General features: G+C 37.5%; 2 protein-coding genes across 2 annotated transcripts; both read right to left on the reverse strand.

Annotated features, from left to right (window-relative positions):
- Window positions 1-4,319: 4,319 nt before the first annotated feature.
- On the reverse strand, window positions 4,320-12,644 carry LOC105028052 (H-2 class I histocompatibility antigen, Q10 alpha chain). The gene is made up of 12 exons (XM_013132687.4): window positions 12,456-12,644; window positions 10,456-10,728; window positions 10,007-10,300; window positions 9,598-9,882; window positions 9,372-9,491; window positions 9,040-9,078; window positions 8,898-8,948; window positions 7,748-7,786; window positions 7,606-7,656; window positions 6,248-6,283; window positions 6,136-6,158; window positions 4,320-5,034 (listed from the first exon to the last, which is right to left on the reverse strand). Exons 1-11 carry the CDS (start codon window positions 12,508-12,510, stop codon window positions 6,148-6,150), a joined length of 1,254 nt encoding a protein of 417 aa, XP_012988141.2. The 5' UTR covers window positions 12,511-12,644; the 3' UTR covers window positions 4,320-5,034; window positions 6,136-6,147.
- A 3,549-nt stretch (window positions 12,645-16,193) lies between these two features.
- On the reverse strand, window positions 16,194-23,702 carry LOC114839964 (major histocompatibility complex class I-related gene protein-like). Its single transcript, XM_029122756.2, has 10 exons — window positions 23,537-23,702; window positions 22,074-22,346; window positions 21,574-21,864; window positions 20,915-21,199; window positions 20,457-20,576; window positions 19,395-19,436; window positions 19,238-19,288; window positions 17,859-17,894; window positions 17,716-17,757; window positions 16,194-17,365 (listed from the first exon to the last, which is right to left on the reverse strand). Exons 1-9 carry the CDS (start codon window positions 23,589-23,591, stop codon window positions 17,717-17,719), a joined length of 1,194 nt encoding a protein of 397 aa, XP_028978589.2. The 5' UTR covers window positions 23,592-23,702; the 3' UTR covers window positions 16,194-17,365; window position 17,716.
- Window positions 23,703-25,012: the final 1,310 nt, after the last annotated feature.

The raw sequence follows: 25,012 nt of genomic DNA on the forward strand, positions 1-25,012 counted from the left end.
GAGGAACGTAATCACACACACTTTTATTAAGGAACTCAATGAGGTATGCTGTGACAGCATTGTAACACCCAAGAAGTGGCTTGCCGTTGTGCTCATAAGTGACATTTTGGCATTAATATTGAAAAGATGACTTTTATTTAAGGGTAGTGATCATAAGAAGTCCTTTATTATCGCACAGTTGTTTGGCTCCTTTTTAAATCGTAATGATAACAGAAATCACCCAAATGGCCCTGATCAAATGTTTACATAGCCTTGAAGGTTTGGCCTTGTTACAGACACACAAGGTGACACACACAGGTGATAATGGCAATTAAAGGTGAATTTGCCATAATTGTGGTTTTTAAATTGAAATTAGTGCCTCTGTCTAAATAGTAAATGATTTTCTTAGCTCTCACATGGATGCACTGAGCAGGCTAGATACTAAGCCATGGGGAGCAGAAAAGAACTGTTAAGAGACCTGTGTAACAAGGTAATGGAACTTTATAAAGATCGAAAAGGTTATAAAAAGATATCCAAAGCCTTGCAAATGCCAGTCACTTATTAAGAAGTAGAACATTTGGGGAACTCTTGATACCAAGCCAAGGTCAGACCAAGAAAGATTTCAGCCAAAACTGCCAGAAGAATTGTTCAGGATACAAACAAAAACCCACATGTAACCTCAGGAGAAAAATACAGGCTGGAAAAAGACAGTATGGTTGTTTCAAAGAGCAAAATACAATGATACTTGAAAAACAATGAGCGCCATGGTTGTGTTGCCAGAGAGGAGCCTTTACTTGCATCAATGCCACAAAAAAGCCTGTTTACAATATGCCCGACAACACCTTTACACGCCTCACAGCATCTGGCACACTGTAATTTGGAGTGACCAAAAATTGAGCTTATTGGTCACAAGTGGTATGTTTGGAGAGGGGTCAGCAATGCTTATACTGTGAAGCATGGTGGTGGCTCACTGATGTTTTAGGGGGGTGTGAGCTCTAAAGGCACTGGGAATCTTGTGAAAATTGATGGCAAGATGAATGCAGCATGTTATCAGAAAATACTGGCAGAAAATGTGCATTCTTGAAAGCATGAAAGATGTGCATGGGATTCTTTTTGGACTTTCCAGCATGACAATGACCCTAAGCAAAAGGCCAAGTTGACCCTCCAGTGGTTACAGCAGAAAAGGGTGAAGGTTCTAGAGTGTCCACAATCTCCTGACTTTAATATCATCTAGCCACTCTGGGGAGATTTCACGTGTGGTTCATGCAAGACAACCAAAGACTTTGCATGACCTGGAGGCATTTTGCCAAGACAAATGGGCAGCTATACCACCTGAAGACCAGGGCCTCATAGACAACTACTACAAAAGATTGCACACTGTCATTGATGCTAAAAGGGGCAATCCACAGTATTAAAAACTAAGGGTATGCAGACATTTGAACAGGGGTCAGTACATTTTTTTCTTGGCCATGTTTTGTTTTATGATTGGACCATTCTATTATGACCTACAGTTGAATGTGAATCCCATAAGAAATAAGACATGTTTTGTCAGCTCACTCATGTTTTCTTTACAAATGGTACATATTACTAATTCTCCAAGGGCATGCAAACTTTTGAGCAGAATTGTAGGTGTCTTGAGCTGGAGTTAGTGTACATATCTGGAGACGATAGAATTGGTAGAGATTTAAAACATTGTTAGCTGCAGGGCCTCTTTCTTCATGTTCAATACTAAAATTTTCTGACTTTTTAATATTTCTGGCTGAATCAACTGCGCGGTAAATTCCCTGTAGATTGAAGACTGAAATGTTCCATGTAGTTCTAAAACAAAATGTTTAATTGGTGTGCAAGATCAAATAAACCTAGTTTGTTGTGCATGATGAAAATGTAAAGTCTCATGTATGTTAATTACTAATATTAAGCAAAATTATTTTGGACTAGCTTGCCGAAGACCAATAATACAAATTTGTTCAAACCCTTCAAAGTTGTATTCAACACTAAAAATTCTAATTCATTTGAGGGAACAAAATTATTTTGAGGGAAGTAAATACTCTACAATGAATAGGTATAAAGCTTATGTCCAAGTGACATCCAACTCTGATCTTTTAACCAGTCATGGCTAGAAGGGATAGATTTTGTTGATTCAGTGAAATATACAATAATGTAATTGTCATGAATGGTGTAGTGGTGGAGAGGAAGGAACCAGGCAGAGTGGCAGTCCGATGTTGTAAATATTATTGAAAATAACACTTAAAAGTTCTGGCTATGCAGCAAACCGACACTCACCACTGAAGAGAACAAACATAGACAGGGAACAATGACTGAGAAATGAGAGGAGCAACATTTAACACATACTGATGACTTAATTGGGACCTGGTGTGAGTGACAATTGGACTTATTGGGGTCCATAAGTCTGTCTAGCGCGTGCCATGGACCCGGGCAGGACATGCCGTGTGGGGGTCCCCCAAAGACCCCAGGTCCGAGCAACGGCAGACGGTGGCAGTAACATCCATCATGATGATGCTGGTAATGAAGAACAACCGGCAGCAAGAATGTGTCAAGTGCAGACACCGTGAAACTTTAGTAAGCTGAAGGAAAAAGCCAGGCAGAGAACATGGGAGGTTTGATTGTCAAGCCATGGAACACACAAGCCCCACATTCCAACAATATCAGAGAAAACATGAATTCCCCTCTCACTCAATGCCCGAAAATGTATTGACTGTGTGTTCAACACAAGGCTATGATTAGGCATAGCATATTGTAATCGTGTGTTGAAAAATGGGTCCCAAGGTGAATTCTGCTTTTTTGCCGTACCGCATAAACTGACTGACCGACCGACCAACATAGTGACTGAGCCGTGTTAAACAGCATAGTGGTTAGAGACACGGACTACCAAGGTCCCGGGCTGGAATCTCGTCACGGTCAAAACAAATTTTGCATTAGGATTTGTTCAGGATAGACGAAAACTTTGCTATGGCACACATTATAGTAAGCATAAAATAAAACTGTTTACGGTTATATTACAACTATTTCACCAGCTCGCCGTTTTTAAGTATGCATCCGTGCATGCTTTTTGGGGTAATATAGACTAGATCACAACCCCTTGGGTAGTAAAGCAGTTGGGGTGTCCACGATTCCCTCGTCTTTTCACTTGACAAAAAAGTCAGTTATCATCACCTATGTTTATAGTTATTGTATCATGTCATTCATAAATAAAAGAACAAGAAACCAGGCAAGCTTAGTCCAGCCAGCCCGCAATAAAAATCATTGATCGTTGTTGCCCTCCCGAGATCCGGACCCGGATTGCCCAGATGAAAGGCTTTGTCTTCAACCACTACGCCTACTATGTCAATTGAATATTTCTTTAGACACCATTAACCATTGTATTAAACTGAGTGACATTTCTTATAACCTTAAACAGTTTTATTGCGGCCCGCAATGAAAATTAATAAATATCACTGTCCTCACTGGATTCAAACTCCAGTCTGCCATGTGAGAGGCACTGTCTTAAACCACTACACCAAAGTGCTACACTTCTGCGATTTGATCACGGAACCTGTTGCTCCGCTTCTCTAACCACTATGATATTTAACAAGGTAGGTCAGTCAGTCAGTCAGAGACTCTCTGCTTACGCTGCTTATTCCAAGTGGTATGTTAGTAGATACTAGTAAGCCTATTACTGGCTAATAACTCACTGAAGTTTAAGATGCTGCAGAGGAGGAAGTGGGACCAACCTCCGGCAATACTGCCCTCAACACTGCTCGGCCCCAATGTCTTGGGAGCTCAGGAGGAAGTGAGACAGTTCGGAGAAGAAGAGTGCTGCCAAGATGTCAACTACCTGAACCCATACCCCCATCTGCCCCCAGGAGGCTGCCACAGAGACCCCGCCTGCCGTCACAACGGTTGGTTTTCCAGTGATTACACCCTTACCTCGTACCGCTACTTGCTTTAATAAAACAACAACCAGGGACCTATTTGGAAAATTGCTAAAAAAAACGTCAATATGTGTTAGTTTTATTTTCACTTAGAAATTGGGATTAAGTTGCAAAACTATAATTGAATAAATATTATGCTTTATGGCAGCAAAATGTAAACAATGCAAGAACTGTCGACTTTCACTTCATACTGTAAGTACATGAGGGCAGACAGGAATATTTTTGGTATGAGCAGAATAACATCTTTAGTTTTGGCTGAGTACAACTTTCGGGTAGGCAAATGGGGATGCATCCTAGTCATTTCTTGCATGAACTTAAATATAAAATGTATACTTAGATCAAAAAATGTAGTTAGCCAGAGCAGAGGAAATTACCTACCAATGAATCGAAAAACAGCATTATTTACTTATATTTTAATAAAATCTTTACAGTTTTTACCATCAATTCACCCTATTGACCTTTATATTTTGGAAGAACAACTGTAAATGAATCACAATTCAAAATTAGGTCAGAGAATAACAAATTAATTATCATTACACTTTTACATGATATAGCTCATATCTATTCCAGGAAAAATAATTGTATCAGCAATGAAAACCCACCATTATAGATATACATAAATGTTGTACATTTGGTTTCAGAAGTTACTAAAGCAGTAGTAGTAGTGATTGTAACAATAACAGAGCTAGGCTAAAATAGCCAAAGCATTGTAATATGGAACAGAATAATCACATAATGACCAACTAATAATAAAGTAACAAATAACAATGTTCAGATACCCATACATACTCAATGAGACTAGAGGTCTATTCATTCCTGAGTGAGTTACTGTAAGTGCATTCATTTTAAGATAGCTAGTTGGGACAATCACCACCCTGTAAACAGCAAGTACAGTTTAACTACTGTAATTGTTTAGAGCAAAGTCAGTGCTAAAAGGAACAAAACATTGGAAGCCAGTGGCGAGTGTGGAGGAGTGGGGTGATATGGGAGAACTTGGGAAAGAATAACACGTGGTGCAAAACATCTTGTATAAAGCACCATAAATCACACATTAGGTCCATCCTTTCCAAGCAGAGGGCCCTCGCCATCTAGATTTCACGGGATTTGGATTTCTTCTCGTTCCCTTAAGAGGAATAAATGTGACTCAACAATGTAAAATATATTGCATGAAACAATCAGTGTAAGACAGCCACCAGAAAAAGTTAATATACAGCTCTGGGAAGAATTAAGAGACCACTGGACCTTTTTCTTTTCTTTCCAAAAAAGTCAAAAAGGAAGGTTTTGAGTGAGGATCACAAGGGTTAATATGAAGAGACCACTGCAAATTGAACGCTTTTGGAAAGGAAAGAAAAAGGTGCAGTGGTCTAAATTTTTTCCGGAGCTGTATCTGTTCTTAACGTTAAACAGAGACTTTAATATACAGTATAGAAGTATTATCTCTAAATTCAATTCATAATCACTTTTACATAAAGTATTTTAGTAACCGCTTGATCTCTTTGAGCGCCAGCAGTTGATAGTAGCAGGTAGTATGTTTGATCAATTATCACATGCAACTCATAGTGTCATTGTCTGCATCTATACCTAAATTGTCATAAAGATTTCCAAATAATTCTTCATCATCTGTTTTTGACCCATATAGATTTATTAACTGGCACCATTTATAATCAAGTATTATATTTATTACCTTTATGATCTGATTTAAAGGGAAACTGTGTATAATCCTGCCTCTATACCAGGGTTAGTTAACTCTGGCCCTCAAAGCCAATTCCACTGCATTTTTCAACTGTAACCCCTTTAGCAGGGATCTTTTTAGACATGGGACAATTAATGATGAGGTAGAACAGAAAACCAGCAGGCTCTGGCCCTCGTAGGGTAAGAGTTGAAGAACCCTGCTCTAAACAGTAACACAACATGTCTCCTCATCTTCCCCTTACCGAAGCACTGGCTAGTCCAGGGTAGTTTAGGCTGGGAAGGATTGTGTTGCGAGTGTAAGGATATTGAAAGTGAATACAAAAAAAGTTTCATTGGGAAACATGTCAGTCACTTAAAACATTAACTTCAAACATCTACTGGTCATTTTTGGTTGTTTTTATGCTAGTAATGCAGTAAAATTACATATTGCCCCATTAAAGTATTTAAACTTGATGCATTTTATTTTAGTCTAGTGATTGTATTACATTATGAAAACAAATAAAATAATTTAAAGCAAAACGAATTATATTACCTTCACAGAACTTCAATGGCACCCTGTAACCACAGAACCAACATTAGCACTTCCAGAGTTTCAAGTGAATTCGCTGATATAACTTTAGTGACAGTCATTTTAAAATCAATACCAGAGTCAGTGCTGCTGGAGTCATCAGGTTTTGCATCTGGAAAAGAAAATACAGTGCACAATTTCATTGATAATTAATAGGAAGGAATAAGCAGTATTTCCATTGAAATTCGATTCATCAACAAAAATATTCATAACAAAAAGACAATGGGCTATTTGTAATTATACTTTTAATTCAATTTCTGTTTGAACTGAATCAGAAACCACCCTTGTTGATGTACGATGTAACTTTATATTCAATACTACAGGGTATATTTACCCCCCCCCCCATTTACATAAAAAGTTCTAACATGATTTATCTTTGTCTCATTCCTTGTTGTTTTTTCTTGTTTAACTTCCAGGTCTCAATCTGCAGGTATGGGGATGGACCACTCTGTGCTCATTTGCATAAATATTAATGAAAATATAATCATCCGGTTTCAATGCATATTGTACGTAGCCACCTTCGTTAAGTGTTCCATGTATAGTTTGGGTGGCTATGGGGACTACAGCCTGCAGGAGGAAAACTTGTCACCAGGCAACAACATTGACCATGCAGCTTAGAAAGTCTAATGTGAAAAGACTATAGGGATTAGAAGGGTGTACATTACTTTATATCATGTATTGAACCGTAATACATCGTTTGTATTATAAATATGATATAGAAAATGTCTTCTGTCAACATAGTATGAGGATGATCTTGGGTTTTTGGGAAAAAGTTGGTAATTTTGTTAAAAACTCTGATTTTATAAATAATAGAAGTCCAAACGGCACTATCGATTTCGTGCCGGTTGGCGTCATTACACGCAAACAGATTTGATTCATCTTCTTTCTAATTTATTTTATAGTGTTTTATTGCTAGGGAGAAGAACCATTTTTTGGGGGTGCCTATATTTTTTACCTTCTGTTATTTATTTTGTTCATTAGTTTCAACCCAATACAATGTAATATGACAGTAAAGGCATGGAACTATCAGGGAATACCATTGAAACAATACTTCATGAGGCAGAAATGTTTTCAGAATTATTATTTTTAGCTTTTCCAACAGATTAGTTTTCTAAGTGGTGACCCAGAAGTCTGTTTTTATGTGTTTTTATTGTAGCCAAGGGGGTTGTGATTACCAGGATACATCATAATAGGTTGTATCTGTTACAGAAATGAATCTGGGACCCAAAATGTCCAAGTAGTGAAATTAAATGAAAAGGCATGGTTCTGAATTCCAGACAACCTCTTTTTGTGACAGTCACCAAATCTATTATGTGTTAAGTTATGAAGTACAACAATAAATACCAGAAAAAATTGTTACTTTCTAGAATGAGGACCATGACTGTATTGATAACAAAAAAATATAAATGAAAAGTAAAGGATGAATTGTATTACCTTCATTAAGCAGCTTTTCTTCGGTGTCTATACTGTTTTGGCTGCTTTGACCTGGAATGCCAGGACTAAAATTAGCACGTCCAGAGTCTCAGCGGAATTCATTATAAGTAATATAAGATAAAATAACTGGCAATAACATTACCAGAGGTGGAACTGCTGCTAGCATTCTCTTTCTTTGTCCCTGAAAAAACAGAATACAGTTATAATGTACTACAGGAGTGAAATGCGGGATATTGCATCAACAGTAACATTTAGAGAGTATCTGCATCCTGCCACCCTCTTTTCTGTTGTTGTCTCATCTAGCGATCTTAAGATGAATGCCCAAATGTTATGCTACTAAAATGTAAATGTAAAAAATAAGAACCCATGATGTGCTCTAAAAGCATATCTCCATTGTAGAATGACCATTTCTCTTAACACAGCAATAACATCCTGCATGAAATTTAATACAATCTAAAAAACCCACCTATTATCCCTTTCTTCCACAGAAACACAAGAAATGCGATGAATATGGCCAGGAGGACCACCACCCATCTGGTGGCCGTTTGGCGTCATTACATGCAAACAGATTTGATTTATCTTCTTTCTCATTTCTTTTATAGTGCTTTATTTCTAAGTAGAAGAACCCAATTTTTTTTGGGTGCCTATATGTTTTACCTTCTATTATTTGTTTTATTCATTAGTTTCAACCCAATAAAATGTAATAAGACAGTAAAGGTATGGAACTATCAGGGAAAACCATTGAAACAAAACTTCATAATTCTTTCAATCAAATGTTGTCATGCTGAATGGCAGAAATGTTTAAAAAAAATTTTTTTTTTGCTTTTCCTACAGATTAGTTTTCTAAATGGTGACCCAGAAGTCTGTTTTTATGTGTTTTTATTGTAGCAAAGGGGGTTGTGATTACCAGGATACATCATAATAGGTTGTATCTGTTACAGAAATGAATCTGGGACCCAAAATGTCCAAGTAGTGAAATCCGTCCGAAATCCCCTCGGACCATAAATCGTTAGTTAACCCGCCTTTGGAAAACAATAATATTTGGCATACAGGAATTAATGTTATCAGAAATTTATCATTCTTAATTGTTTTTAAAATTAAATGAAAAGGCATGATTCTGAATTCCAGACAACCGCTTTTTGTGACAGTCACAAAATCTATTATGTGTTAAGTTATGAAGTACAACAATTAATACCAGAACATTTTTTTACTTTCTAGAATGAGAATTGAGGACCACGACTGTATTGATAACAAAAAAATATAAATGAAAAGCAAAGGCTGAATTGTATTACCTTCATTAAGCAGCTTTTCATCGATGTCTATACTGTTTTGGCTGCCTTGACCTGGAATGCCAGGACTAAAATTAGCACATCCAGAGTCTCAGCGGAATTCATTATAAGTAATATAAGATAAAATAACTGGCAATAACATTACCAGAGGTGGAACTGCTGCTAGCATTCTCTTTCTTTGTCCCTGAAAAAAGAGAATACAGGTATAATGTACTACAGGAGTGAAATGCGGGATATTGCATCCTCAGTAACATTTAGAGAGTATCTGCATCCTGCCACCCTCTGTTCTGCTGTTGTCTCAATCTAGCGATCTTAAGATGAATGCCCAAACGTTATGCTACTAAAATGTAAATGTAAAAAATAATAATGTGCATGATGTGCTCTAAGAAATTACCATATCTCCATTGTAGGATGACCATTTCTCTTAACACAGCAATAACATCTTGCATGAAATTTAATACAATCTAAAAAACCCACCTATTTGCCTTTTCTTCCACAGAAACACAACAGCGATCAATAAGGCCAGGAGGACCACCACGCAAACAACAGCCCCAATGATTACAACTGTGGATTGGCTACAATCGCAGCATTTTCCATCTGTGTGAAACATAATAGAAGCATGAGAGGAGGATGAAAAAATCATTTGGAATAATCTGTATTCATGATTATTCTGAAATGATTAAATATATTATCACTACTCTACCCCATTTTTTCACAAAGGGCTCTGTCAGTGTTCTGTGGTCAACATGGCATTCATAATCATTTGTGTCTGCCTCTGGGATCTGCACAGTCATCCTGATCTGGTAGGTCTCGTCATTATTGGGTTGAACTCCTTCAGAATGGACTCCATCATCTTTGGTCAATGGGACACCATTCTTCCTAATCTGCATTTCCACATCTTTGGGATAGAAACCTGTTGCCATGCAGGTCAGTCGAACATGTCCCTCAGTTCTGGCCTTTTTAGCAAATGCATAGACTTTTGGAGGGGCTAAAGAGGGAATAAATTGAGAATATTAATGATATATTTTAGTTCTCTCAGGTAAGAATAGTCATTTTCAGATAATCGTTTGATCGGCTACAAAAAAGGTTACAGTTCTGATGAACGTTCTCACAGTCAACACTACTGAATTCTTGGTGCCCATATGACATGAACTTGGACAGCCAGTCCACACACTCCTTCTCCAGGTAACCCTTGGTGTACTGGTTCAGGATCTGTACCCCGTCCCACTTCCTCTTGGTTGGCAGAGCTTGAACAGCTGGGGCCACCCACTGACTAGTGAGATCATCAAAGGACAGGAAGTCATCACCATCATAGCTGTACTGGTCAGTGCCCTTTATGAATCTCAATGTGCCGTCATTCTGTTTGTCAACCTCACAGCCATGCTTCCACTGAAGAATATGGACATCTGAGGAGAAAAGCAGTAGAAGATATATTGTGCTAGAAGTCATTTGTTGGTAAATGTTTACTTCGGAAATACTGTATGCCACTAAGAGGAAAACCAGAATAAGAGGGAATCAGCAATTATTATCTTTGGTTATGTAGAGTAACAGATCATCTCACCAGTGTTGTTGTGCTTCATACGTTCCATCAGGATGTTGACGTTGACTTTGAACCACTGCTCCTTGCTTTTACGGGACTGAGTGCCTTTTTCCCAGTAGTCTGGTGGCAGCTTCTCCTTCATCCAACCCTGTCTGGGAATCTTCTGCTTGACATCGCTGTCATAGTAGTCAATCTGTTTGTCATTCATCAGGCCCATGGCAGTGAACTCATGGATACCAGGCAATTCAACTGGCTTTGACAGGGCAGTGTAGATGTAGTTCAGCGACCATCTGTCTACAAGTTAGAGATACAAACATTATATTGCTGTTATTGTATTTTGTTGTGACCCCTGAATAAAGAAAAATAATAATTTCACAGACAAAAATATTTGGTTACATTTCATTTTCATAGTCTATCTTGCCATCTATAGATGTTCTATAGATCAACAAACTATTAAAAACCTAGCAAATTCTTGCTAAGATCAAGGTAAGTTTTAGAATAAGTGTTAAGGAAAGTCTTATGTATAAGGTAAGTTTCAGTAGATACATAGTTAATAGACATTTTATTTATAGTCTGTAGATAGTCCTTAAAGCATCTACAAAATGTATTATCCACATAAAATGCTACCAAATATTGTGCTATTTTCTATTGAATATAGGGTTTAAATGATTTGCACATCATTGCATTTTGTTTTCCTAAAACTGTACATAGTGTCCCAATAATGTTTAGTGCTTATTATATAATTTTGTCCTACTCTGGAGAATAAGAGTAATCATACTGTATTATCCATTGTTTGTGTATAGTTGCTATTTAATTGTTTAGTATACTTAAATAATAAGGCCAGAGGAGGTGTGGTATGGTCAATATACCACAACTATGGGCTGTACAAAGTGCCTCGATACAGCCCTTAGACTTAGTATACTGGCCACACCCCAAACCCCTGAGATGCATAAGGCGCTATAATAAACCTGTTAACAAGATTATTATTAATAAGATAAACAGTAAAAATAGAAATGTTGTCATGCCCCTGTTATACAGTCTCATATATCACGGCTTTCAGCAACTGAACATTCAGGGTTTGAACCAGATGGTTTATAACGTAAAATGCTAAATATTCTTGCTGTAGAATGCTATAAAATGTTGCGGAATTTTGATGTGTGCTGAAGTATTGGCAGGGCTCATCAGTGCTAGGCCTTGACTGCCGTATCTGACGGTGAACTTTCAAATGATGTGCATGCATTTCCTTCCCAAATATCCCACCATGTGCCTTTCCTGACTCAAAAATCTACAAAATACTATTGTGATATCTAAGGAAAGAATGACAGTATATTACAGGATTTACCACATCATTCCTTTTGTAGTGTAAAACTTTTGTGAATACTAGTGCATACAGTACGTTCCAAAACACAACAACAAACAGTATTCATTCAATCCTTTTTAGAGCATAATAAAAAAAATGTTTAAATGTGTAATTCAGAAATGTTTTATCAATCTCTAAATCAAATATTATTGTAATTTATTCTACATTTATTTTGTGTTCATCCCTCATGGTTATCAAAAAGAAAAAACTGGCTGTGCATCCTAGAATCTCAGGTAATAATATTATGTTGCCAGGTAAGATATTGTTTTACAGGTTTAGGCTGCGGCCAGGGACAGGCAGGGGTTGAATTGGACGGGAAACAGCAGGAGCTGAACACCTACACAAATAGACGAAATGAGACCTACAGGGGCGCTGAGCTCCTGTACTTCCACAGGCCAGCTGTTAAATATTTAGGATACAACTAGAAGGTAGAAAGTAGGGCTCCCCCTCTCCACAAATCCCAGTTTTACCCCTGGGTACAGGCAAAATATAATAGGCCAGTTGATGCCAACTTAAGCTTACACAGTTTAATCAAATGTCCGCATGTTACAATTATTAGTTTAATCCTTTTGTTTTTGAACATTTGTGCCAATTAACCCTATGTTAATCAATTTTACCTGACACAAGCAATGTTAGGCTACAGAAAAATACATGTTCTTACCACTGTCCACCTTCGAAAGTGCCCCCAAAAAAAGCAGTAGCATCAAGAAATACATGTTGAATCCTCACATGAATGTTTAATGGCTTGACAATAAAAACAATATTCCTATCGTTCTCTCTGGTGATCCACAGTATGTGACAACAGTACTCCCTGTCCTTCTCTACAAGGAAACCCTGTGTCTGTTCTCTTCAAGGAAACCAATTTTAACGGAATGTAGTCAAACCGGTTGTGTTGGTTATATAAACGTCATATTTACTTAGTATACTTTAGTCAACAGGTGGGTCTAATCCTGAATGCTGATTGGTTAAAGCATTGTTGCACTCAGTGTCTATTCCACAACAATCCACCCAGCTATGGCACTGAAATGATTATTTACTGTTCTATTGCCAGACATTTTATAAACATGACATTGCATTTTTGACATTTGGTATTGAAAAGGGGAGCCATAACATTGACCATCTGCTTCATATTGTGTAGGTCCCCCTTTTGCTGCCAAAACAGCCCTGATCCGCTTGAGATCTGGAGTATTTGGAGGCCAAGTCAACACCTTGAACTCGATGTTGTGTTCCTCATACCATTCCTGAACCATTTTTGCTTTGTGGCAGGGCGCATTATCCTACTAAAAGTGGCCTAAGTTGCCGGTTCACCGCTTTTCCTTCCTTGGACCACTTTTGATAGGTACTGACCACTGCAGACCAGGAACACCCCTCAAGGGTCGTAATGTTATGGCTGATCGGTATAGTTGGAAGTCTTAAATACATTGTGTTTGCCATTCCCCTTGTAAACACTTAGAGGGCCTTCAACCCATTCAGACCAAAGTCCTACCCACACAGGTTATGGACAATTGTCTGTCCTTGTTTGTCTACTAGGGTTCCTCAAAGAGAAATCCCTACCCGTCTCTCAATGATCCTAAATCAAGAACCCTATAATAAATATTACTTTAATGACCGAAATATCATCATCATCATCATCATCTTCTTCCGCTTCATCCGGGGCCGGGTCGCGGGGGCAGCAGTCTAAGCAGGAATGCCCAGACTTCCCTCTCCCCAGACACTTCCTCCAGCTCTTCCGGGGGGACACCGAGGCGTTCCCAGGCCAGCCGGGAGACATAGTCCCTCCAGCGTGTCCTAGGTCTTCCCCGGGGTCTCCTCCCGGTGGGACGGGACCGGAACACCTTCCCTGGAAGGCGTTCCGGAGGCATCCGAAACAGATGCCCAAGCCACCTCAGCTGACCCCTCTCGATGTGGAGGAGCAGCGGCTCTACTCCGAGCTCCTCCCGGGTGACCGAGCTTCTCACCCTATCTCTAAGGGATCGCCCAGCCACCCTGCGGAGTTTCGGCCGCCTGTATCCGGGATCTTGTCCTTTCGGTCATGACCCAAAGCTCATGACCATAGGTGAGAGTAGGAACGTAGATTGACCGGTAAATCGAGAGCTTCGCCTTGCGGCTCAGCTCTTTCTTCACCACGACAGACCGATACATCGACCGCATTACTGCAGAAGCTGCACCGATCCGTCTATCAATCTCCCGTTCCATCCTTCCCTCACTCGTGAACAAGACCCCTAGATACTTAAACTCCTCCACTTGAGGCAGGCACTCTCCACCAACCTGAAGTGAGCAAGCCACCCTTTTCCGACTGAGGACCATGGCCTCAGATTTGGAGGTACTGATTCTCATCCCCACCGCTTCACACTCGGCTGCAAACCGTCCCAGCGCATGCTGAAGGTCCTGGTTTGAAGAGGCCAACACGACAACATCATCCGCAAAGAGCAGAGACGAAATTGTGTGGTCCCCAAACCTGACACCCTCCGGCCCCTGGCTGCGCCTAGAAATTCTGTCCATAAAAATTATGAACAGAACCGGTGACAAAGGGCAGCCCTGCCGGAGTCCAACATGCACCGAAATAGTAATAGTAAATACCACAGTCTAATATAGTTAATGCCACAAGATATTACAGTAAGTACTACAGAAGTCATAATGCAGTGAATAATCTAAAAATAATAATCCTTAAATTTGTTTTGTTTTTAAAAATGAAAACTAGTGGTTTTCCTTATTGGTAAAAAAAATATTTCAAATAAGTATTTATTTAGAAAAAAGACAGAACGTATATGGTGTTGACCAAATGTCTGTTTGTAGATCTCTTTTGGTTACACTTTATTTTGGGAGACCCAATTTCCATCTGTAGATGTTCTATAGATAGTAATACTATCAAAAAACCTTAAAGAAACTGTTGATATGCAACTGCTTGCTACGGTTAGGGATAGATTTAGAATAAGGTTTAGGGTAAATGTTAAATTTAGGGTTAGGCTACTCTTAACATTTATCATTTAGTTTCAGGTAGTCAGGCACAATGGTATTTAAAGGTAAGGGCTTCCATCAGTAACAGCAGGCAAAAATATGCCTGTTATCGTCAAATTAGTCTACACACTAAGAAAATGCCTGGATGTAATAATTAACCCATGTTTTTTAGATGTTCCTATTTTCCTACAATTAACAACAGTAGCCTACTGATTTTTTTTTTTTTTACAAAGCATCCCAGAAAGGAGCAAAAGTCTCATGAAATACATGTAGAATCTTCACATGAATGCTGAACAGCCCAACAATAACAACAATATGCCTATCCCGTTCCACGGTGAGCAGCACAATGTATCAAAGAACACCTAGTCTTTCTCTACCAGGAAATCCTCTGTCTTTTTTTATGGAACCTTGTCCATAAAAGTTTTGTTTGTTATGTAAAATGTAACTTAGATACCATAATGTTAACTCTTTCCTTTTGACTCAAAAGCCCAAGAACAGTGTCATACTTCATGGAACAATCAAATGCGATCGTAAATCAGCTCAGTGTGTTTGTTTGGTTGCGTATGGATTTGACTCAAATGCTAGGCCAGTAGGTTAAAATAACAATAACAAACTAAGCTAGTTTAAACAAGTAGCATAACAGAAATAAAAAAATTGTCCCTAAACCAATAATCCAATTTAAAAACCAATAGGCCAAAATTTGAATACAATAATAAGTGGTCTATGCTCTTGCAACTGTGTCACTATGGCTGTGGGTTCGTGCTCCGGTCATGCCACTGCCGATTGTGGCCAAGGGGTCCAGTAGGGTGGTGCGTATTAGGCTAGTGTCGTCTGGTTGCTGGGGGAGTAATCAGCATGGGGATATCCTTATGTCGCCACATTCCAACAACGTCTCTGGGGGGGGTGGGCGCCTCTGACCTGGCTAGGGATAAAACAATGTGGGTTTTATCATGTATTGGGATCCTAGCAACGCCTCTGGTCAAGGATATAGTTTTTTTTATGTTTCACTTATAATGAATTGCTGTGATGCGTGTGGGGTGTAAAGAAGTAGACCGGATGATCCAGCAGGTTTCGGAAGAAGCCGACTCTTGACTCTCCCGACTCCGCACAAGGTCGTGCAGTGGGATTGAGAGAAAAAGGTAGTAAAAAATAAATAAAAAGAAAATATTCAGGAAACAATATCAAAATATGGTAACAAATAAAATGAATAAAAATATGATAAGAGCTCATGGTAACAAAAATTTACATTTCAGTTATTAAGCAGACACTAATCTGGAGGGACTTACAGTTGGTGCATTCATCTTAACAACTATCAACAGTAAATACTGTGTAAATGTATTCTGTTGAAGTAAATCTCTAATAATAAGGCATCATCCTTATTATGGGCCACATTTTAAAATATACAGTGCTCATAAATGATGGACTCCTTGTGAAAGCCAACTGGATTAATAAGAATTGCATTACAGGTTCTTTCTGTATTTTAATGTGCTGTACGTCACTGCCCAATGGCTGAAACATTTGATAAAGAAATACGGGAATAGGTGCTTTCAAAACTCATACAGTAGGTACACTAATAAAAATGTAAAGGCAACAATAAAACAATAGAAGTGAACTATAACTACAGTTCGGGGTTGGCAAGAACTCTTTGATTAACCAACAGAAAGTAAAAGTAATGGTGCAGTCAGTGTTACATCTTAACTAGTCACGCAATGTCCTACATCCAAATCTTGCCACGCCTCCTTGGTCTACAGGTCACACCCTAGAAAACAGGGGACTTCCAAGCCTTGGAGAACATGCTGAATGGAAAGTTGGGCTTTTTTTAGGGCAAAAAAATAATACTGTTTAAACAAAATAAAATGTATTTTTAAATTCAGTAAATAATTTAATTGCTTTGTTGAGCGTTACAAAAAATATTTGTTACTTTTTATAAAGAATTACCAAAGAATTTTGGCAGAGTTGAAGGTCCCCATATACACAGTGATCTCATTATTCTTTAATAGAAGAATGTTGGAATGTTGGAACCACCACTGTGTGTACGTGTGTTCTATTAGTCAATACACACATGCTAGATTCAATCAATCAGAACAAATTGTTGAAACAGAAATAGAATAATGGTTCCAATACCAAGCAATTAAAATCTCCCAACACTTAATACTGTATTTGAAAACAATGTTTTTTCAAAAAACACCCATGACATTGATAAATAGATAAATCTGTCCAAAGTAAACATCAAATTGATATAAATATCAACTTGAATTACAATACTAACATCTGGTAACTACAAATAAATCTTTTAAAAACATGATAAAACACAGTTTCATTAAAAAAAATGGTTAGAGGGGCAGTCAGTGCATTCATTTTAAGATTGCTAAATCGGGACTACGACAGTAATAAATAGTAAATATCATTTCAGCATAAATGTATGCCATTGAAGTGTAAATCAATTGTAAAAGCAATTCACCAATTAAAAAATATGTAAAATGTATTTTTTGTAATCATATTCTCAAAGCTAATTCCACTACCATTAGAAAAGTATACAAACATTCTTAAAATTATGACATCAAAAAACAGGTTGTTATGGATCTAGATGTGCTGTCAGTCACCCTCCAATGGCTGAAAGATCAGAAAAAGAAAGTAATTAAGGGATGGGTGCCTGTTTACTATACTCATACTTTTCTATACACTACCAGTAGGAAAGATAATAATAATAAAACAACAGAAATTGAGTTGTGGGTGGACAAGGACTCATTTAATTTCAATTAAATGTTTGCTTTCTACATTATACAATGTGGTAATGAATTTCCATTAATATTGTCTAGGCAAATAACTGTCTGCGGCAGTCAACAAATATATGATGTCAACAACAATTAACAGTTACCTTCAAGAATGAGATCAGAAGACTATGATTATACTACATAGTTATATGTAAAAATACATGAAAAGCAATGGATTAATCATATTACCTCAATTTCTCAGCATTTCCAGACGTTCATTGCTGGCTTGACCTGGAAGAACAAAACTAACATCAGCACTTCAACATTTTCAGATGAATTCACTGTCTATGTAAGTAATATAACATTACAGATAGTAGTTTGAATAACATTACCAGAGTCTGTAGAAGTGCTGCTAACGTCGTTGTTCACTGGGAAAATAGGATATAATTCAGGCAATAACAGAATGCAATAAAGATAATTTATTGTCAGAATGTTTCTAATTGAAATTTGATTCATGAACAAAAAAATCCTAATAAAACAATAGGCAATATAAATCACTTTCAGATTTTTATTCTACCTTAAAAAAACGAATAACTGAAACTTCTCATCTCCTCAAACTCCTAAATATAGCATCTGAAACTATCATATGGTTAAATGGTGTGATGTGAACGCACCCGTGCTAAATCAACATCGTACCATTGTCCTTACAGAAGTCTGGCAGGTTACGGATCAGCTATTAACTCAGCATCGTACCATTGACCTTACAGAAGTCTGGCAGGTTACGGATCGGCTACTAAATCAGCATCGTACCATTGCCCTTACAGAAGTCTGGCAGGTTACAGATCAGCACCTAGATCAGCATCGTACCATTGCCCTTACAAAAGTCTGGCAGGTTGCGGATCGGCTACTAAATCAGCATCGTACCATTGCCCTTTAAAGACTTGGAGATTCTTTCTGTAATGAAAAGCGCTAGTTGAATATTTTATTGTAATTACTGATAAGAAACAAGTCAACTGTTCAAAAACCTTTGGCACCCTTAAATGAGGGATCACCGTAATTCCCCATTTATAACCCACACCGTGTATAAAGCGTACCATCATTTTTAGCTTTGTATGTATACAAACCCGAGTATTGACCACACCCATATAGGGTGTGGTTAATACATAAGGTCCCCAATATGGAGACAACAAGGTGCAGTTGCCTCTGATTGGGGAGAATATAAAACCAGAAGCGCAGATATGCCTAGAGCCATCCCCACGTTCGGGCCCTGGCTGTGGTCCCTGGGCACATAGAGATTCTTAGAGACACCCCAACCAGGTCCTGACAGACCTCTACGTTGTCAAGCAATCATCTCTGAAAAAGTTTGCTGGTGGAAACGTTTTTTTAAATGTAAACTTGTATACTAGCTGCACCCATGTATTAAACGCTGTGGTTGAAGCAGTTTCTAAATGAATGACCCCAAAAAATACCCTCAAAATTAAAGCTGACAGTCTGCACTTTGACACCATCATCATTAGCATTTCAAATTGATGGAAAACAAATCCAAGAAAACAAAACAAATGATCACTGTCCAAGTACTTTTGGAATTCACTGAATGAACCAGTACCATTAACAACAACAAAAATAATTTTTCCACACTGCTGAAAATGTATACATGCCAAGCAAGCTTTCAACTGACACTGTATACATTTCTGGGATTTGTATTATATTAAGAAAATTACACAATTAAAAGCAGAGGATCAATTACATATATATATATATATATATATACCTGCATTTGTCAATATTGCTTCTGTCTCTAGACTGACTTTGCTGCCATTACCTGGAATAGCAGAACAAACATTACCTTAGATATTTTTCACCTGAAATCATTGTCTATGTAAGTAATGTAACACAAAATATTCAGCAATTCTTTTGAATAACATTACCAGATTCAGAGGAAGTGCTGGAGGAATCACAATTCATAGTCACTGGGAAAAGAGAATAATGCAGATGTACAGTTTGAATTAAAGATCACTGAGCATCAGCAATAGGCAGGAATAATACCAACTGAAAGTCAATTCATGAACGGATCTGATTCTGAGTTGACTGAAATAAAAGCTACCATGATAGAAAGATTGATGTGACTTGTAATTGAGCAATAAGGCACAAGGGGAGTGGTTTATGGACTTAGGAACAGCTAGAACACAGCACTTAGCCTTGGTACAATGGCGATAGACAACAAAGTTCTTTATAAACAGTCATAACCTGCATATGGTCTCCTTAATCACACATTTCTGCTAATCAGCATTCAGGACTCAAACCACTATAATATGGTATATTTACTTTCCTCCCTTTTTACATGTTGTTTAGTGTCTGACTGATTTTAACTCTGGTTGTTTCTTCTTAATTATGACTTACTGTCCACTCATATTATTAGTCTATAAACCTGATAATTTATAATAAAGATGATAGGATGATAAGCAACCTTTGCCCTGAAAGGCAAAAATCTCAGGCTGTGTATAACTGGAAAACAACAGGAAGTCATTTTTGCATGCCAGGAAACAATTCTATAAATCATTCTTTGTATTATTGGTCAGTGTGAGAACATGATTGGTGTATAGAAATGTGTGGGAGGGGCTGTCATGAATTTAATCTGGAATAGATATTATTAAATCAAAGCAATTGACAATCATGAGATCCCCACCAGACCACTGTGAAATGTGTAGATAATAAAATGCATGATGTTGCATCAACAGTATAATTTTGAGGTACCGGGAACCAAGGTAGTCTTCCATTATTTAAAACATTGGATCAAGATTAATCCAAATATATCAGTGAAAATGCAGGTCATCGATAGGAAAAATGTATATACAATACTTTGCTTTGTTTAACATCATGCACTAAAATTATTTTAAGATATGGCTTCGATCACTTCAGTTTCCTTCACCACATGTATCACATAACTTTAACATACTGTATAAAATTAAATCAAAACATAAGAAAAGTACCTCTGTTCCTCTTCCACAGAACCACAATCAATATGAGGAGAGGGACGACCACCAGCACCACGCCAACAGTAGAACCAATGATAACACCTATGGATGAGCTACAATCACAGCACTTTCCATCTGTATGGAAGACAAGAGACGATACTGAGCATTGAGCTACAATCCTTAATTGACACAATGACCCTCTAGATGTCATGACCCTGTAGACAGAAGTATGGATGCAGGGACTGAGTGTCCATGATATCAAAATAAGAGTTTGAACCATAGTTTAACGTTAAGTAATGTTTACTTACCATTAACACTGTTCATAAGACCTGTAGTACTAAGGATTCTAGTTATACTGTAACTAAACTTTGATCATGAAGAAACACATTTACAGATCCAGATAATGATTTCGCCATCATTAATAATCAATATTTCTTTCAAAAATACAGTACATTAAATGAGCAATACTTTACCCCATTTTACCACCTGGGGCTCTGTCAGTGTTCTGTGGTCAACATGGCATTCATAATCATTTGTGTCTGCCTCTGGGATCTGCACACTCTTCCTGATCTGGTAGGTCTCGTCATTATTGGGTAGGACTCCTTCAGAATGGACTCCATCATCTTTGGTCAATGGGACACCATTCTTCCTAATCTGCATTTCCACATCTTTGGGATAGAAACCTGTTGCCATGCAGGTCAGTCGGACATGTCCCTCATTTCTGGCCTTTTTAGCAAATGCATAGACTTTTGGAGGGGCTAAAGTGGGAATAAATTGAGAATATTAATAATACATTTTATTTCTCTCAGGTAAGAATAGTCATTTTCAGTTAATCGTTTGATTGGCTACAAAAAAGGAGGGGCTAAAGTGGAAATAAACAGAGGACATTCATCTCATTCTTGATCTCACAGGGATGAATGTTATATTTCTGTAATACATGATTAGACTTTAAGGTTCAGATGACCATTCAACTGTCAGCTGGTTTGTATAAATACTCACAGCCAGCTGTAGAGAATCACAGCTTCTTATATGCCATATATTTGAACATTTATAAATTATCCTTCTGCTACCCATTTGATAGGCCACGCAAATACATACATATAGGTACAGATTAGCATTAATAAATACCCACAGGCCTTCTTTAGTTCTTGGTCTCCATATGACATGAATTTGGACAGCCAGTCCACACACTCCTTCTCCAGGTAACCCTTGGTGTACTGGTTCAGGATCTGTACCCCGTCCCACTTCCTCTTGGTCAGCTGAGCTTGATCAACTGGGGCCACCCACTGACTAGTGGCATCATCAAAGGCCAGGAAGTCATCACCATCATAGCTGTACTGGTCAGTGCCCTTTATGAATTGAAATGTACCGTCATTCTGTTTGTAAACCTCACAGCCATGCTTCCACTGAAGAATATGGACATCTGAGGGGAAAACCAACAGAAGAGAGAGAGTGACCACACCATGATTTCAAGTCACTTTTCTTAGGCATTTATATTAATAATGAATACATTATTGTGAAAGTTTAGCAAAATGCTGTGCTTACAGATAAAGCATGTAGTTCTAGAAACGCAGCTCAGAGGAGTTAAAGATTGATTTAAAGTAGGATATGTAGAGTAACAGATCATCTCACCAGTGTTGTTGTGCTTCATACGTTCCATCAGGATGTTGACGTTGACTTTGAACCACTGCTCCTTGCTCTTACGGGACTGAGTGCCTTTTTCCCAGTAGTCTGGTGGCAGCTTCTCCTTCATCCAGTCCTGTCTGGGAATCTTCTGCTTGACATCGCTGTCATAGTAGTCAATCTGTCTGTCATTCATCAGGCCCATGGCAGTGAACTCATGGATACCAGGCAATTCAACTGGCTTTGACAGGGCAGTGTAGATGTAGTTCAGTGAGTATCTCTCTATAGAGGAAAAATGACATAAATCAAATATCTAATTGTTAGATCTCTTTTATAGCTGACACATGTCATTCTAATTGTCAGTCAATCTAATGTGACCTCTATAACAGCCCTTTTCCATGTGTTGTTTCTGCTATTTTGTCCATCCCCTGTATATATTACGTGTATCTGTCTAAGTGTTAAAACTGGGAACAAATTGATTAGTTACAACTCCTAAGTAAAAATGTAAAACCAGTGCAGAAGTTTTAGAATGAATAAATTCTAAAATATGATAATGGGTTATAATAGGCATAGTATGATCTTATATTGGTATGAAATGTAGGCTATTTAATCTATCTATATTGTACATTTAAACAATGATTTACTTGGAATATGGTTGTTTCGAATCTCAGCAAGACTGAACTGAGAGGCACAATTAATGATCCTGTTCAGCTTTATCATCCATTGCCACTAGAGGTGGCAGATAGGCAAGCCACATGGTTGCTGGGTGTAAAAGAAATGATCAGGTAAATATGCTAACACATATTTTTTGTAATAACAAACTGGGAACAATTTGGGTTAACTATCTTAGTCAGGGATTATTACAAAAAAATTCCCATGTTGTGAATTAGAACAAGCAAACGGTTGTTTATTGGCCTAACTATGCTAACCTTCAGGCTAACCTACTACACCTCAGAGTCAATGTAGCTTGCGAATTGGCAACAAGGAACATTTTCTAAATAATGACCTAGAAAACTAGCCTACTACTAGAAACAATATTGTAGTTGTCATCAGTAATTTTATTATTAAAATAATAATGTATTTATCTGTGTATATATATGTATGTGTAAATATGTGTGTGCATATATATATATATATATATATATATGTATATGTGTGTATATATATATATATATATATATATATATATATATATATATATATATACATATATATATATATATATATATATATGTATATATATGTGTGTGTGTATATATATATATATGTGTGTGTATATACTTGGTGTTATCTGTCTCATTTATGGAACTCTTCAAATCTACCAAACAACACAAAGTGTCTGTGATTGTCAAGTTGTGATTATATCAGGTTCACTGTTAATTTTTAATAAATATAATTTAGAAAAATGCTGGCTTTATTACCCAAAAGATTTTACTTTCACTTCAGACATTTTCCAAAAGTTAAATTCTTACCGCTGTCCACCGTTGAAAGTGTCCCAACCAACAGCAAAACTACTATAAAATACATTTTTAAGGCTGTATTATATCAAACGTAAAGATATTCTAAATTCTGTCGACTTCAGGTCTCCTCAATGTGCTACAGCTGTGTGCTGTTGGCTTTCCTTGAGAAGTGAACTCCTGTATTGCACCCAATCATAAAGAGGTGTTGGTACAAAGTCCAAACATTTTTATTTGAATAATTAACTGCACTTCAGCAACAGTCACACCCAGGCTTTGTACACCACAGAGAATCCATACAGAAACGTCTCGGTTGCTTACAATTCTGTTATCACCACCAACCGATCTTCTCCTCTTGTAAAAAGGAGTTCATTTTAACTGGTTGTGTTTTGGGAGCAATAAAACTCAATTTGGCATGTACTGTTAAAAAAAATGCGAAGAAACTAGACTTTCTTTTTATTGCGATAAAGACAAAATGGATCATGCAATGAATCCTGCATTAGAAATGCATTATATGTTGCTTTATGCATTTACATTTGAAATATATAACATTATTGGTAGGTGAAGGAAGAGAAATCCAAAATACTACACCCTATTCAATAGAAATCTTTGATTAGATAATAAAATTTTGCAGCCAGACTGTTGTTTGAATTGTTTGGTATTTTGAATCATCCATAAAACAATGTTAATAATGTCATATTAAAGGCCAGGTGCATTATTTTCATCATTGTCTCAGATACTTGGCTTAGACTCAGACTCAGAAACAGATTTTGGAACAGGGGTGCTATCTGTGGATAGTTTTTATGACAATAAGGCAATGTGCTTTTAATAGGGACTACACATTTATACAAGGGTGTATCTTATTCTTAGATTAGAAACCCATCAAACATTTTCCTAAAAGGCTCTAGGGTGAAATAACACAATAGGAAAACATTTAAAAACAATATTTGCAGGAATTTGAAATGAATTGTAATACAGTGAAAATGTGCATGAAAAATTCATCCCTCCCTCAAAGACACATCCGAAAAAAAGTATTTTGCACACAATTAGCTACAGAAATATTGACCTACTGTATTACTTAAAATCTTTCTTGACCACTTATAGAAGTATCGTGTTGTTTGAGCTGGTGCATTAAGTAAAGCAAACATAGCTATTGGACTATATATTGTAACCCTGATACAGTACTGTTTAAACTGACAGCCACTTCTTCATAATACCTTTAAAAATGAAAAAACACATGAATGTAGCTAATGTCTAACATGGATCCTAAAATGCATTTAAGACATTTCCGGAAGCCTGGTGTAACAGTCTAGGCTCCTGACTCCACCCCCATACACGCCCCCTGGTAACAAGGGTTCCAGCCCTAGCTCCTCAGATTCCCTCTGCTTTCCTTTCTGCCCAGCCTCTCCTTCTTAAAGTTGTCTTTAAAATATTAAAAATACCAAATATCTATGTGGAAGCAATGCAAAATTATAAAATGATTAACCATCC

The sequence above is a fragment of the Esox lucius genome, chromosome 10, assembly GCF_011004845.1.
Source record: "Esox lucius isolate fEsoLuc1 chromosome 10, fEsoLuc1.pri, whole genome shotgun sequence".
In the NCBI taxonomy this organism is placed as follows: Eukaryota; Metazoa; Chordata; class Actinopteri; order Esociformes; family Esocidae; genus Esox; species Esox lucius.

Excerpts from the sequence above, each read along its gene's own strand:
- LOC114839964 (XM_029122756.2), bottom strand. The coding sequence starts at position 23,591 with ATGTATTTTATAGTAGTTTTGCTGTTGGTTGGGACACTTTCAACGGTG. Across the intron at positions 22,347-23,536 it reads ACTTTCAACGGTGGACAGCG|AGAGATACTCACTGAACTAC; the intron begins GTAAGAATTTAA and ends TTTCCTCTATAG. Across the intron at positions 21,200-21,573 it reads CCAAGAACTAAAGAAGGCCT|CCCCTCCAAAAGTCTATGCA; the intron begins GTGGGTATTTAT and ends TTCCCACTTTAG.
- LOC105028052 (XM_013132687.4), bottom strand. The coding sequence starts at position 12,510 with ATGTATTTCTTGATGCTACTGCTTTTTTTGGGGGCACTTTCGAAGGTG. Across the intron at positions 10,729-12,455 it reads ACTTTCGAAGGTGGACAGTG|ACAGATGGTCGCTGAACTAC; the intron begins GTAAGAACATGT and ends TCTAACTTGTAG. Across the intron at positions 10,301-10,455 it reads TATGAAGCACAACAACACTG|ATGTCCATATTCTTCAGTGG; the intron begins GTGAGATGATCT and ends TTTTCTCCTCAG.